This window comes from Lepidochelys olivacea (assembly GCF_965140295.1).
Source record: "Lepidochelys olivacea isolate rLepOli2 genome assembly, chromosome: 7".
Classification (NCBI taxonomy): domain Eukaryota; kingdom Metazoa; phylum Chordata; order Testudines; family Cheloniidae; genus Lepidochelys; species Lepidochelys olivacea.
The window spans coordinates 122,008,192-122,022,457 of NC_140417.1; the positions used below are offsets into that span (position 1 = coordinate 122,008,192).

The following is a 14,266-nucleotide window of genomic DNA, read 5'->3' on the forward strand; positions in this document are numbered from 1 at the left end:
ACACACAGTAAGAGACAGTGCCTGCCCTCAACCAACTTAAAGAACAGTTAAGACAGATAAAGGACGGGAGAAAAGAAGTACTGCATTTGTAACCCAGTTGTACATGTGGGAAATGGGCAGAGGGAAAGATTAGGTAACTGGCCCACAGTGAGACAGGAAGTCTGATGGAGCTGGGAAGGGACCCCAGATTTCCGGGGTCTCAGTCTAGGGCTCTAACCACGACACCTTCCTTCGTCTCAAAATATATTAACATTAAGGAGGGAAAGGAATTGTATTAAGTGGTGCAGGGAGAAATAATTACGGGCTGAGTAATCACAGTACTCTGAAGGAAAGTACCTCATCACTACTGTGTCCCTACCAATTCACTGGCAGTGACCAACTCTAAAGAGAAATCATCCAACTTTCCTCTACGAAAGAATGGGAGTAGTACCGAGAGTTCCCAAGGGTGACGTGGATATTAATCAAGGAGAGGCGTGGAGATCTCGACAGGCGCAATAAGGACACAGAATAGGATTGTTTGAGGTGGGGAAATGATAACTGAAGAAAACTGAAGTTTTGCTCACATAAGCCATTGGGATTGAAGGGTTCCACAAAAAAACTGTCCTGTCTCAGCTAGAGGGTCATGCACAGAGGGGGCCATATTGCAGAAATGAAAATGTCGTCAGCCAGCATGTGGATCTGTGTGGAAATTTGAGTTTCTAGATCTTAAGTAATATGTCATCACCTCTCCCAAAACAAATTAGCTAGACCGAGAACAGAGATGGGAAGAATTCTCTTTGATGTTTAAAGAAAAAGCACAAAATACTTCTACTCACTGTACAAATCAGTTTCATCTAGAATCTCAGACTTGATGATTTCTTCAATCACATCTTCTAACGTGACAATTCCCAGGACTTCATAAAAAGGGTCCCCTTCCCCTTCATTGTTGACTCGCTGTACTATTGCCAGATGAGATTTGCCTGCAGGGAGACAGATTAACAATTATGACTTTAGACTCAGAGATTAGAAATGGAATTATGAGCAAAGGATAAAAATAGACACTCATAAGAAACCGTGTTTCACACATTCTAGAACAGAGCAACCATAGCTTAAAGGGATACTGTCAGGTAGAAGAAAAAATACATCAGATTTCCATATGAAAATGCCATTCCTGTTGCTGTCACAAGTTGCCTCTAAGATTACCAGAGCTGAACAGTTAGACATATTGAACATTCCTCCCAGTTTCGCAAAAAGAAAAGCTTATGCTCAAATAAATTTGTTAGGCTCTGAGGTGCCACAAGTACTCCTTTTCTTTTTGCAGATACAGACTAATAGGGCTGCTACTCTGAATCCTCCCAATTTGTTTACCCTGTGCATTTGTCAGCACTTGGTGTTAAGTCCATTTCACTGTTTTGTTGATGGTCAGCTTCACTTCCTGTCTTGTACACCAGCACCAGGACATCACACCCCTCCACTGCTTTGCACAGAGCTTCCATACATGCATTTCCTCACACTCTAACATCAGCAACAAAGCTGAAACTGAAGTAGCAGCAGGCAGGTGTGTGCAGAGGGCAGATGTGGGGGAGGAGAGGTAGGTCCGATTGTGTTTGGTGGCAGTGGTCTGTCTCTGCCTTCTTCTCCCCCCACCACCAAACAAGAGATTGGCAGGCAAGTAGACAAGCCCATAACATTATAATTTTTTTTTTAAATGTAAGGCATACTATTTAAAGGGATTTTTTTCAGAAAACAGAGTATTTTGAAATTAAAAAGAATTCAGGTTGACGTCAAAGCACGTCAAATTACAGCAAAGAGGCTAAAGCTGAAACGTGACATGCTAGTAGCAATGAAGCTCCCTCCGATGTCATCAGTGGCCGTGCTTATTTCACAGTGCACTAACAACTCTTAAAATCTTCTCTGCCACCTACTTTATCGTTTTGTTTCATAGAACATGATAATGCCATGGACACAGAATGAAAGAAACACATTTGATAGCCGATTTCTATAGCCATCACTGAAACTCACTTAACGGCAAAGCTATGTAGAAAAATGCCTCCGACTCTGGGATCAAAGAGTTTGCCAAGACACAACCAACCAACCAGACCTACATGCTGAAGCACAGGTATAGTGGTCTCAATGTATATGGTCTATTACGAACTGGGCAATATTATGTTGCATCCCCTTTGTTGGTCTCCAGCCTGGCATCTAAGCCACCCATTCTGCGATCCATGGAACATAACCAAAATAGTCCAACTTTTGTTTCCTTTGCTCAGACCCCTTTATAGGCAATAATGTCTGGATGCATAAGGATTTGGATTATTAGACTAACAGGCATTCAAACTATTCCAACCCAGGCTCACTCATGCTCAAAGAATGAAAATATCTTGAACAAATTAGACCAGAGAGGAAAACTTATCAACGACTGATATAAACACTGCATCAGGTCAAGTCAATTCACTTCGGTAAGATTTTCACATCTGCTTTCCCAGGGACCCAACATAAGCAGTTAAAAACAATTCTTGGTGAATGCTGTCTGTCGAAAGTTAAATTCTTTTGCTATTCCCAGCTTGTAATCATTTAAAAGGAATTTTCCAAAGCAAGGTCTAATATTAGACTCAAAATGAAGTTTCCATTCCACTTAGGCGATATTCTCACCAAACTAACTACTGCATAATCGGATTGTCTTGGAGCTACTCGTTTAGATGCAGATGGACATACTTTAAATACCAGCTCCACAGAACCAATGAGTCTTATCTTGAAGGGACCTTATTCAAGAGTGAGTTATTAGAATGATTATTTGCAATTTAAAAGATCAACATGCTTAGTGAGCTGAAAGTCTCACTGATCTCTCTTTACCAGCATTTCTTTCTTTGTGTCCCTGGTGAGATTTCCAGATCTCTCAACCTCTCTCAATTTCTCAGGAGACACCACTTAAAACTACTGGGCTTTGTTCCCCGCAACTGAGATAACATTAGCTAGATACAGTGCTGTCCATGCAATAACTTTTTTGATGTTAGCCTGAAGATCTGGAGGTAACATCAACGCAAGCTCCAGAAGTCAACACATTTATTTTCAAACTAGAAGGCACCACTCTTTTCAATGAGCTGTTGATTTCTATCACATCCCAGAATGGATAGAAATGAGCATGCAGTCATTTAGATGTTAATACAACAGAATAACAGTTCTAGATCTTAATAAATAGAAGAAAGTATGCTCAACTCTATACAAGACAGAGGACAACAAAGTCCCTTTCCCAAACAATTCACAATCTATTGAATTGTTTCAGCTCTAGATTATATAAACACAGCCTTTTACTCCATATCTATTGTCCTTTCAAAATAAGGCAGAACTGGTTTATCTAATTTTACATTTCAAACAGAAAATAAGAATCATTTACTAAGTGTGAGGTCACGGAGTTAGAGACACATCTGCCAAGCATTTGCCACCACTAAACATTTCAAAGTGTAAAACATTCTCCATGACAGAATCCACCTCATCTTTGTATCTGTGGCATCCTTGTTATTTTGGTGGAAGATGCTTAATGTGGGAAGGTGAGCTATTCCATTAACCATCCGTATTTATGCAACTTTCTTTAAGGTTCCTTCCCCACTCTGAACTCTAGGGTACAGATCTGGGGACCTGCATGAAAAACCCCCTAAGCTTATTTTTACCAGCTTAAGTTAAAACTTCCGCAAGATACAACTATTTTACCTTTTGCCCTTGGACTTTATTGCTGCCACCACCAAGCGTCTAACAGATATATAACAGAGAAAGAGCCCGCTTGGAAATGTTCCCCCCCACACAAATCCTCCCAAACCCTACACCCCCTTTCCTGGGGAAGGCTTGACAAAAATCCTCACCAATTTGCATCGGTGAACACAGACCCAAACCCTTGGATCTTAAGAACAATGAAAAAGCAATCAGGTTCTTAAAAGAAGAATTTTAATTAAACAAAAGGTAAGAGAATCACCTCTGTAAAATCAGGATGGTAAATACCTTACAGGGTAATCAGATTCAAAACGTAGAGAATCCCTCTCGGCAAAACCTTAAGATACAAAAAGACACAAAAACAGGAATATACATTCCATTCAGCACAACTTATTTTATCAGCCATTTAAACAAAACAGAATCGAACGCATATCTAACTAGATTGCTTATTAGCCCTTTACAGGAGTTCTAACCTGCATTCCTGCTCTGGTCCTGGCAAAAGCAACACAGACAGAGAGAACCCTTTGTCCCCCCCACCTCCAGCTTTGAAAGTATCTTGTCTCCTCAATGGTCATTTTGGTCAGGTGCCAGCGAGGTCATCCTAGCTTCTTAATCCTTTACAGGTAAAAGGGTTTTTTCTCTGGCCAGGAGAGATTTAAAGGTGTTTACCCTTCCCTTTATATTTATGACATGAACTATGAAGGATTTTTTTTAAAAACGGGGCTGTGCCCTTTTTCACTTCTTTATGATGCAAAAAGAAGGTCAGAGGGGTTTTTGTTTTTTTCCAGGTTTATTTTTTGGCTTGTTACCTCACAAATATCAATTATGTCAAGACTGCTCTTCTCTGACTTTGCTGGAAGACGTTTTGGCAGGTCATGTTATTGAGAGAGCCAATCCTTTTGTTGAAGGGATGGGCTGTGGAGAGTAAATCTCTAGGAAATACACACTTTATCGATAATGTTAGTCAGTCATTGAAGTAAAACAGATGTTAATAAAAATACATACCCTCTCCCCACATTTTTTATAATTTTATTTTAAAAATAGTTTGACTAAAAGTCCCATCCCATCTCATCCGGCCGACTTGCACGCTCGACTCCTGTGGTATTGTCATTTCACTGGGTTCCCCAGTCATCAGTCTTTCAGCCTAGACAGCAATTAGCAGGGGAAAAAAAGGCTAAGAGGAAAACCGTATGCCTTTCAGGCCTTTTTTATACATCATAAAGATGCATTATAAGGCACAAAACCAGGTTTTTCTTCCCTTGCAGGCCACCTTTAAGAGACCTTCCAGATTTATTAAGCAGAACCAAGCTCCACCTTTATTAAAAGATTACATATATGAAGCAACCAATTTTTGGTCAAATCCTTTAGTGGTAATTTAAAAACAGGTTTCACTGCATCTTTTGAAGCTAAAACTAAAATATATACACAGCTGAGTAGTGATGTAACTCACAGAAACACCTAACCAAACAGACAATCCATAATGACTGGTTAGCATTTTAGGTACAGAACAAAATTTAAAAAGAAATATATAGCAAATATATATGGTATTCTCTTACCTCACCTAGACACCTCAAATGTGCCTTTTGCCATGATAAATAGCAGCCATGCATCTACTACATCAACCTCTTTTTACCTGCCCACTTTAAGTGTCAGTCCGGTGAGATGCTGATTCTGTCAATGCTGCTGAACTGCATAATGGCCCAGACTGCTTGAGAGAGCTGTGATCTAAGCAGCTACTGGGAGACAGGAACTCCTGAGTTCTTACCTTAGCTTTACGGACTCGCTCTGTGGTCTCAGATAAGTAGTTTCATATCTCTGCCTCAGTTTCTCCACTATAAAATGGCGGTAACAGTAACAACTCACAATCTTGCTCCAAGAGCTAACGTTTGTACTGAACTCTGAAGGTGAAATGTGTTAACTGATAATTAGGACAAGAAGGAACGGGCTTAAATCTGTAGCAAGGGAGATTTAGGTTAGATACTGGGAAAAACCTTCTAACTATAAGCGTAGTTAAGCTTTGGAATAGGCTTCTAAGTGAGGCTGTGGAATCCCCAACAATGGAGGTTTTTAAGAACAAGATGGACAAACACTGGTCACAGCTGGTCTAGGTTTGTTTGGTCCTGCTTCAGCATAGTTGGACTGGACTTGATGACTTCACAAAGTTCCTTTCAGCCCTACATTTCTATGATTCTAATTATTCAAATTATCTTTAGGGGTGACAATAGCTTCTAAGAGAGAATTTCGTTAAGAGCAAATCCCATCTAATTCTATTGTTCAAGAACTTGCAATACTTTGTTTCAGAGTAGCAGCCGTGTTAGTCTGTATTCGCAAAAAGAAAAGGAGGACTTGTGGCACCTTAGAGACTAACCCATTTATTTATAAATTGTAGTACTAGTACTCCTTTTCTTTTTGCAATACTTTGCTCTCTAGGTAGCATACCAGCATAGTCAGGATTTTGCTCTATGTCATAACTTTTGCCTTCAGTATAATAAAAAGTATTTTAAAATCCTGAAGGCCCCTAACTGAAATCTCAGTATGTCAGTGAATGTTCTAGACACAATCTTTGTTAGATGGGAGCGGATTCCTTGAAGTTTTCAAAGGGAAGTATTCCAAAAAGAACGGAAGGGAGATCAGGGTTAGAAATTATATTTGAAATACAGAACATACTTGGCCATTCTATTTCTGATTTGGGATCTTCATATTTTACGTTTGGGAATATATATGTGTGTTAGGTTTTCAGTACACAAAGATGATATGTGATCAGAACACTGATCTGGATTGACATACTACACTTTTGTAGGTGACCAAATGCAATAGCAGAATGCCATTATTAACCTCAGCAGCACCAGAATGCTCAACAATACTATGCGGCAGCTGCTATTTATACCACCACCACAAATAAAACAACTTTAAAACAGACAGATGTCAGGAAATAATTGAGCCACAAGGGAGAACAGCCACACTTCATTCTGGGCACTTTTAACTGGGAAGGGATAGAATGAGTATGAGCTGTCAAAGGATAAACTTGTGTTATGGGTGGATAACTGGAAACTCCTGTATCTCTGGAAGTGCAAGGTTTGCTAACTTTGCATCTAGAAAGAAGAGTGCCTTACGTAAGTTCCACAGAGCAGAAGCTCTGGTTTGGCCATTTTATTAAAGCCTTTTAATTCAGTATTATTAAAAAATAAGGGACAACATAAGAATTGCCATACTGAGTCAGAGCACCACTCCAACTAATCTAGACTGGCCAAGACAGTAGCCAACCACCAGGTATTTCAAATGAAAGCAATCCATCAATAGACAATTATATAATAGCATGACTACATGCAGGAAGCTTTTTCCTAACCCTATGCCGTAAATGCTTGATGATTGTCTTAAAGCTTGTAGGTTTGATCTCTTTTACATCAGATAAGATGTATAAATGAATGGGGAAGATTTTCTAAATCATAAATGACAGGTGCCAAACTCTCCTTAACTTTCAGCAGGAGTTTGGCGGCTAACAAGTATTTGTGCCTTTGAAAATCTTCCCTGACATTTTTAAGATATGATGATTTAATCCTCGTTTGAATCCTAAACTTTCAGTAATATCTTGTGGCAGTGAGTTTCACAGGTTAATTGTGCACTGGGTAAAAATTACTTTAATCAGTTTGAAGTTTGTTGTATAAAACTTCAAGTGAGTTAAAATGTTGGTTCACAGATTCTATGTCCAGAAGGGACCATTATGAACATCTAGTTACAGGTCATAGCATTCTCCCCAAATAATTCCTGTTTATCTTTACTTATGTATTCAATTACATCCAAGAAAGAATTATTTAAATTGCTTTCCCTACATTACTTTTCTGCTACATGGTGGATGAGCATTAATGCTCTTCTGCTTTCTGAAATCTCCACCCTTGTTGTTTGCTTTTGCATTTCACCCACTTTGAACAGAGAGACAGAACTATCTGTTGCACTTTCTAATTATTCTTTGTTTCACTATCTGGTTTGCATGTTCTAGCAAAACTCTGTGTGGATTCAAAGCACTGCACGAGAATATTAAAAGGTTTTTATTTAAACAAATTCAAAGGTTCAATAGATGCTTCCCTTTCCCTCACTCCAATCCTATCCCCCAAAACCAGAACACAAAACACTTTATAAAATCTAAATTTGGGAATGAAAACTAGTTGCCAGTGACCCTTTAACATCCACAGTAAAATCACCCAGAATGTGTAAAGAAATGATTAAGAATCAGATTGCTAGCACAAGGCAGATAATGATTCTTAGTATTTTATGACATACAGCTTTACAGCTTCAAAATCCTGAACAAATACTGATTAGACAAACACATCAGCTCTTTCCTCATATTCAAAATGCCATATTACAATAACTTCCTAGTATTAAACCCCCCACTCCCTACAATCAGATCTTTCTGATGTAGTGGGATAACACCAAGACAGGGAAAAATTAAACTGAGTTTCAGGGAAAAACTTCCCAACAGTGAGTTGTATTAGTAGCGGAATGGCCTCCCAGGGGAAGTGGTGAAAGGTCAGTTGCTTGGGACTTTTAGAACTAGACGGGACAAAGCCATAGATTAAAGCGTATCCCGTATCTATCAAAAAATCCTGTATTGGCTCTAAGCAGATGGAATAGAATGGATGATCTAATAGGTATTTTCCATCTTCAACTTCTAATATTCTTTCATTCAGTGCACACACACACTCCAACTCAACTGCTGTAGCCGACAATTCAATTTGCTTTTGTATGAAGCTGGTATCCCTGGTGAGGGGGCATTCTGCCAGCCGCCCTTGAAGTAAAAACATCGTTAGAGGCAGCTGCCACCTGCTGCAGTTTAGAAGGTAACTTAGCAAGCATGTCTCAGTCAAAAAAAGGGGCCATGGCCTCACCCATAAAGTAACGTGCAAGTCAGCAAAATCTACAGGAGAAGGACAAAGGTAATTCAGAACTGAGCCCTGCTGTCAGAAATGGAGTCTTAAGGAGGGATCCAGAGAAAAGAGAGAACGCTTGGGAGTCTCAAGATCAGAAGACTCTTACCACACATAGGGGACAGTGTCAGTGAAGGTCCAAAGCAAAGAAACGGAAGATATTAATCAGGAAAGACTAAGGACATCACTGCATGAAAAATGACCTTCTCTCTGGCCCATATGTACCACTGCTGGCCACTGGTCAGTCGGGCCACCTTTAACTCATCATGCAGCTTGGGCTGACTGTGATTCTAAGACTGATTAGTAGCCCCAGTTGATTTAAAGCTTGCTCAGCTGAATGGGTTACAGTCAGCGCTGGCCAGCACAGCTGACATCTATCTGGTAAACTGGTACAGCTGCCTCTCAAAGTTGTCCCCAATATCTTAGAGAATGTATCCACTAGATCATACTGTAAGAGATGATGAGATTGGAAACAACACAGAACAAGGCTCAAAGAGCATGTTACCTGAAAAGCAAATACTCTACACAAACTGTGAGGAGCCAACTTGGCAAGATTGCTGAAAGGGAGGGACACTTTTCTGTGGGGCACGTGAACTTATCAGAGCACTGACTGTTTCAACACAGAGACAGGTTAGGAATTTAAAACATCAGGGAAATACTTCAGAAGAATTAAGTAAACTAAAGCAGAGAGAAGGGGTTGCAATTTTAATAAGGGAAAATATTGAGTCTGGAGAGAGAGCTATCAGTATTTTGGCTAACTCAAAAGAAAAAAATTCAGATAAAATTTAAGGACAAACAAACATACAGCATTAAAGTCATTTTTGGTCATAGTTCATCCAGGACAATTTAAGATAGTATTATTATTATTTAGACAGTTCTGATTCCCCCACCCCACATGCCCCAATTTCCCATGGTAAAGTGGATCTTTTTGAAAGACTCCTAAAACAGACTTCATTTCCATACAGATTTGCCCCTTTACTAGTCAGTAAATAAAAATTGATTTGTCCCTTGGTGTCTAATTAAGTTTTAAAAACACCACGCTAATTTTATTATTTCCTTGTTTATGCAAGACAGTCCTCACTGATGTCAACATCTCTCTGGGACCAGTAGCAGCCATTAACTAGCAGAGATGTAGCCAGCAGGGGGAGCACAAAACATTAGGTTTTGCTAAGCTAAAACAAAGGTGCGGTAGGTATTCTCTGGATCAAACATTTCATTTTCCAGGGCTGCCACTTTTCAAGGGAGACAGGACAAGGAAGCTGGATTGGGGAGGAAGGAAGGGAGACAATTTTCTGAGAGCAGGGCCTTTCTCCGGACCCTTGTCCATTCCTGCACGCAGGCAACGATCCTCTGGGAAGCATCCACTGACTCCTTTGAGCAGAGGGTGTTCTCCAGGATTCCCCATTCAGTGTCCCCCTCTTTATCACTGTTTTGCCCTTGTGACCTGCTCCTCCACCCCCCCTTTTTGGTACCCTGTAATTGTTGATTTCTGGAGCTTGTGGCAGCCGCCTCACCTCAGGCTTTTCATTGCTTTTGGGCTCCTCCCACCAAGTCCAGTTATCACATAGTTCTGGTGAAGGTACCATGCTAAGTCCAATTTGAAAAAATAAAAGCGAAAAGGTCAGGAGATGTTTCTGAGAAACAAAGATCAAAGCCTGTGATGCTGAAGAATTCTAATTGCCTACATACTGAGGTAGCTCATATGTCAAGTTGAAGAAAGCAAGCACTCTGCTGCTCTTTAAAAGCCAGCATCACAGCATAACCTACATTTAACCCTACTTGGCCCATTTCCTAGGGTAAGTACAATTTAATTTGGGGCGCTTCTAGATCCCAGCATCCACAATGCTGCTGGATTTTAAATCCCTGTAACAGTAAAGCACTAGTGGCAGCAACAGAAACATGCTTAGACTTTAGGAAGAGGTTATCTGAGGACACTGTGCTTATATAAGGATGTAAATAGTGCTGAAAGCAATGTATCAACCCAAAAGAAAGGCCAGCCAGCCTCTCTGGAGAGTGGGTGGCGGAGGTAGGGAAGGGAAGTGGGGGCTGGGTATATTTCCTTTTTATTATCTTCTCTTGCACTTTACTTTTTGTCCATTAAGCACATTCATTTTTAAAAATGACTTTTAACATAAGTGCCTTTGCGTTTCTAAGATCTTAGATCATTAACATTCAGTTTTAATGATCTAATCGACTTTTTGCCATTTACGTTGTTCATGTTTTGCAATTAGGCTGACAATGAAAACAGCTACACCGTCTGATATTCCTGCACTCCCATAAGGCTGCATCATTTCAGTTGCAGACTCTGCAGGGGAATATTTAATTCTTAAAAAAACAACAACCTACCCTCTGACTTTTTTAAAGTGACAAATACATCTTTAATAGAAGGATTCATAAAAAACTTTAAATACAAAAGTTTAAACAACATGAGAGTAGAGGCTACAATAATGTGTGCAGTTTGGTTACAAACATGGCTAAAGTTAGTGAAGCTACTTCCAATGAACACCAGCATGAAATCAGTACCAGGACAACATGTATATTATCTTTGTATGCTTAATGTACACAGAAATGTACATGATATCAAAAACCAATTAAGCATGGCAGAGTGTTGTGATTACTATTGAAGGTTCATTTAAAATTATCTTTACACTAGACAGAAGATACCTTAGAAGTCTACCTAAATACTTACAACACCCCTGCTTTGTAGTTCCTGAGCACTATGGAATGTATCTACACAAAATCCCTTCTACGAGAACTTTTTCTGGGTTAATTTCATTCTTCTGGAGGTAAAATGAATTGCTGTTATCAAATGTAGATGTCACAAATGCAGCATGGATCACTGTGATCATTTCAGAGAGAGAGGATGGGGCATCACCTTTGGTTGGCCATAGACAAAAGGTGATCTTTTAGTAGCCGTAGGTATTTGGATATCTAAAAGTAACTATGAGTCCAGAAGGATTGGCCATTGTAAAGAATTTTGATTGAGGGGAACATTGTAAAAGTTTTTCCACAGTACTTCCCTTGCCTCCCCAGAAATCACCTCCTACTTTCAGTTTCAGCCAAGTTAATCTTCATCAACATGCTGATAGCTCCTAGACACTGGGACAGCATGGATGATCACTAGAAACCCCCTGTGAACTGAAACATTTGTGCATGTGAAAGGAAAACTCATTTAAACTATCTGAAGACATGCACAAATGATCTGATGTGACTAGTACGAAGCAGAGAATAAATGCCTGCAGTTTCAGAAGAGCTGGGTGTCTATCCTAACACCTGAGAAACAGTGTTTGAGAGATTTCAGAGTAACAGCCGTGTTAGTCTGTATTCGCAAAAAGAAAAGGAGTACTTGTGGCACCTTAGAGACTAACCAATTTATTTGAGCATAAGCTTTCATGAGCTACAGCTCACTTCATCGGATGCATACTGTGGAAAGTACAGAAGATCTTTTTATACACACAAACCATGAAAAAATGGGTGTTTACCACTACAAAAGGTTTTCTCTCCCCCCACCCCACTCTCCTACTGGTAATAGCTTATCTAAAGTGATCACTCTCCTTACAATGTGCATGATAATCAAGTTGGGCCATTTCCAGCACAAATCCAGGTTTTCTCCCCACCCTCCCCCACCACAAACCCACTCTCCTGTTGGTAATAGCTTATCTAAAGTGATCACTCTCCTTACAATGTGTATGATAATCAAGGTGGGCCATTTCCAACACAAATCCAGGGTTTAACAAGAACGTGTGTGGGGGGGGGTGGTAGGAAAAAACAAGGGGAAATAGGTTACCTTGCATAATGACTTAGCCACTCCCAGTCTCTATTCAAGCCTAAGTTAATTGTATCCAATTTGCAAATGAATTCCAATTCAACAGTCTCTCGCTGGAGTCTGGTTTTGAAGTTTTTCTGTTGTAATATCGCAACTTTCATGTCATGCATCACAAATTAAGTGTCTGAGAACGACACTGTCTATGGAAATAGAGACCTTATATAAATTTTAAAAAATGTTATTTCTTAAGTCCATTTCATCCTGACAGAAATGTTACTGTAAAACCTATCAAGAAAGGTTTTAAAGTAACACATCAAGATGATTCCAAATAAGCTGTTTGTTTACAGCCCGGTTCCAAAATAGAAAGATCACTCAAAGTTGTCTTATTGGTGAGAAGAATGATGACATTAATCATAAATTTGAACTTATTTTTCATATGGCTGATGAATTAAATGTTGTGACGGGTTTTTTCAAACTTTCCGTAAACTGGTGACACGTCATCTCAAGATCTTTTCACCCAGAGAAGATCATGTTAGCCTCCTCAAATGGTCTCATGTGTACAGATTTTTTGGGGAGAAGACAGGAGAGTGTCTGTAGATATCAATCTCTGTGATATGGAAAACTTTGAATATTTTAAAATTGTTGATTTAAAAATGGGACTTTTTCTAACTTGACACTCGCTAATAAGTGACCTAATTCGAGCCTGACTGCACCATGTTGCATGGCTCCAATGTAGGCTGTGCATCTGATTTGTCCAAAGACCTTTTAGAGAAAGGACTGAGTAAGCAAAGTTCACAAACCATATGAATCAAGGGTAACACTAAGATGCCTCATCTTTCAGGAAGACTGATTTTCTAGAGTCCCCACGCCTGATCACCCTGGGGAGAGGAAGTCACAGCATCAATCACCAGCCCCCTCTAGCCTTTGGCCAGTCGCTCTCTGCATCTGAAGAAGGCCCCACTAGGAATTACTGCAGCCTGACCGCCTGACTCCTTGACTGCCGTTCTAGCGTCTATCCGAACATCCAGAAGATGGCCAGAGCTGAAGATTTTGCAAATCCCCCTTTATCTTAAATATTATTGTTTTTTTCCCCCTTTTTTTTTATCTTGTTTTAGTAGCTGGGAGATGTCCCAGCCTTTCTATTTTTAGGGTGTGGAAGAGAAGGTTTGGCTGTGCACATGCACATGAGAGAGCATCCAGAAAGTCCATACAGAAACAGGTCCAGAAAAAAAAAAGTTTCCCATATTTAAACAGCCCTAAACATTGTCTCAAAAGATACTCACTGAAGTGTGTTCTGTCCTTTATTTAAAAGTCACAAGGAGCTGTCAAGATTCTGTTTATTGGAAGTGTTCCGTTAAAGTCTGTGTTATAAAATCGGTTTCTTTTGGGCAGAAGTTAGACACCACACAATAACTGGATTCTAAAAATGGAAACCTGACAATTGGCTCTGAGGCTGTGATTCAGACATTACATAATAATTTGGTTTCAGAATTAAGATATTTAACCAGCTTTAAAGTCACAGATTTGATTGACTCTGGACAATTCTTTCATCAGGAATTATAACCCAACAGCCACCTTCTTAGAATCATCTTTACTATTTATAAGGATTGATTATTTTTAATATTAATTTGATGATTTAATGCATATGATGGTTAAATTCCAATCCCACGTTGAGACTAATTTATTGATTTGATCTTGATTTGTGTTTAGTTTAGTATGAATAACAGCTTAGCTTTGATTATATGTTTTCTTGATTTTATTTTCTTGATTTTTAATTGTTACAATAAAGTTTATTAGAAGATACTGGGTTGTGATTCTTTCAATGAGCAACATGGGTCCAAAACCTTTGAGGTCGGTGGTGGACGCTATCCAGTTAATATAAAAGCCTGATCAG

General features: G+C 39.5%; 1 protein-coding gene across 2 annotated transcripts in view; it reads right to left on the bottom strand.

The window, feature by feature from the left end:
* Positions 1-14,266, bottom strand: part of CNNM2 (cyclin and CBS domain divalent metal cation transport mediator 2) — a 186,232-nt gene that overhangs the window by 29,197 nt on the left and 142,769 nt on the right. For both annotated transcript variants that reach the window (XM_084632968.1, XM_084632967.1), the window contains exon 2: positions 816-959. In XM_084632968.1, coding sequence (XP_084489094.1) covers positions 816-959 — 144 coding nt within the window. The remainder of the gene's footprint in view (positions 1-815; positions 960-14,266) is intronic.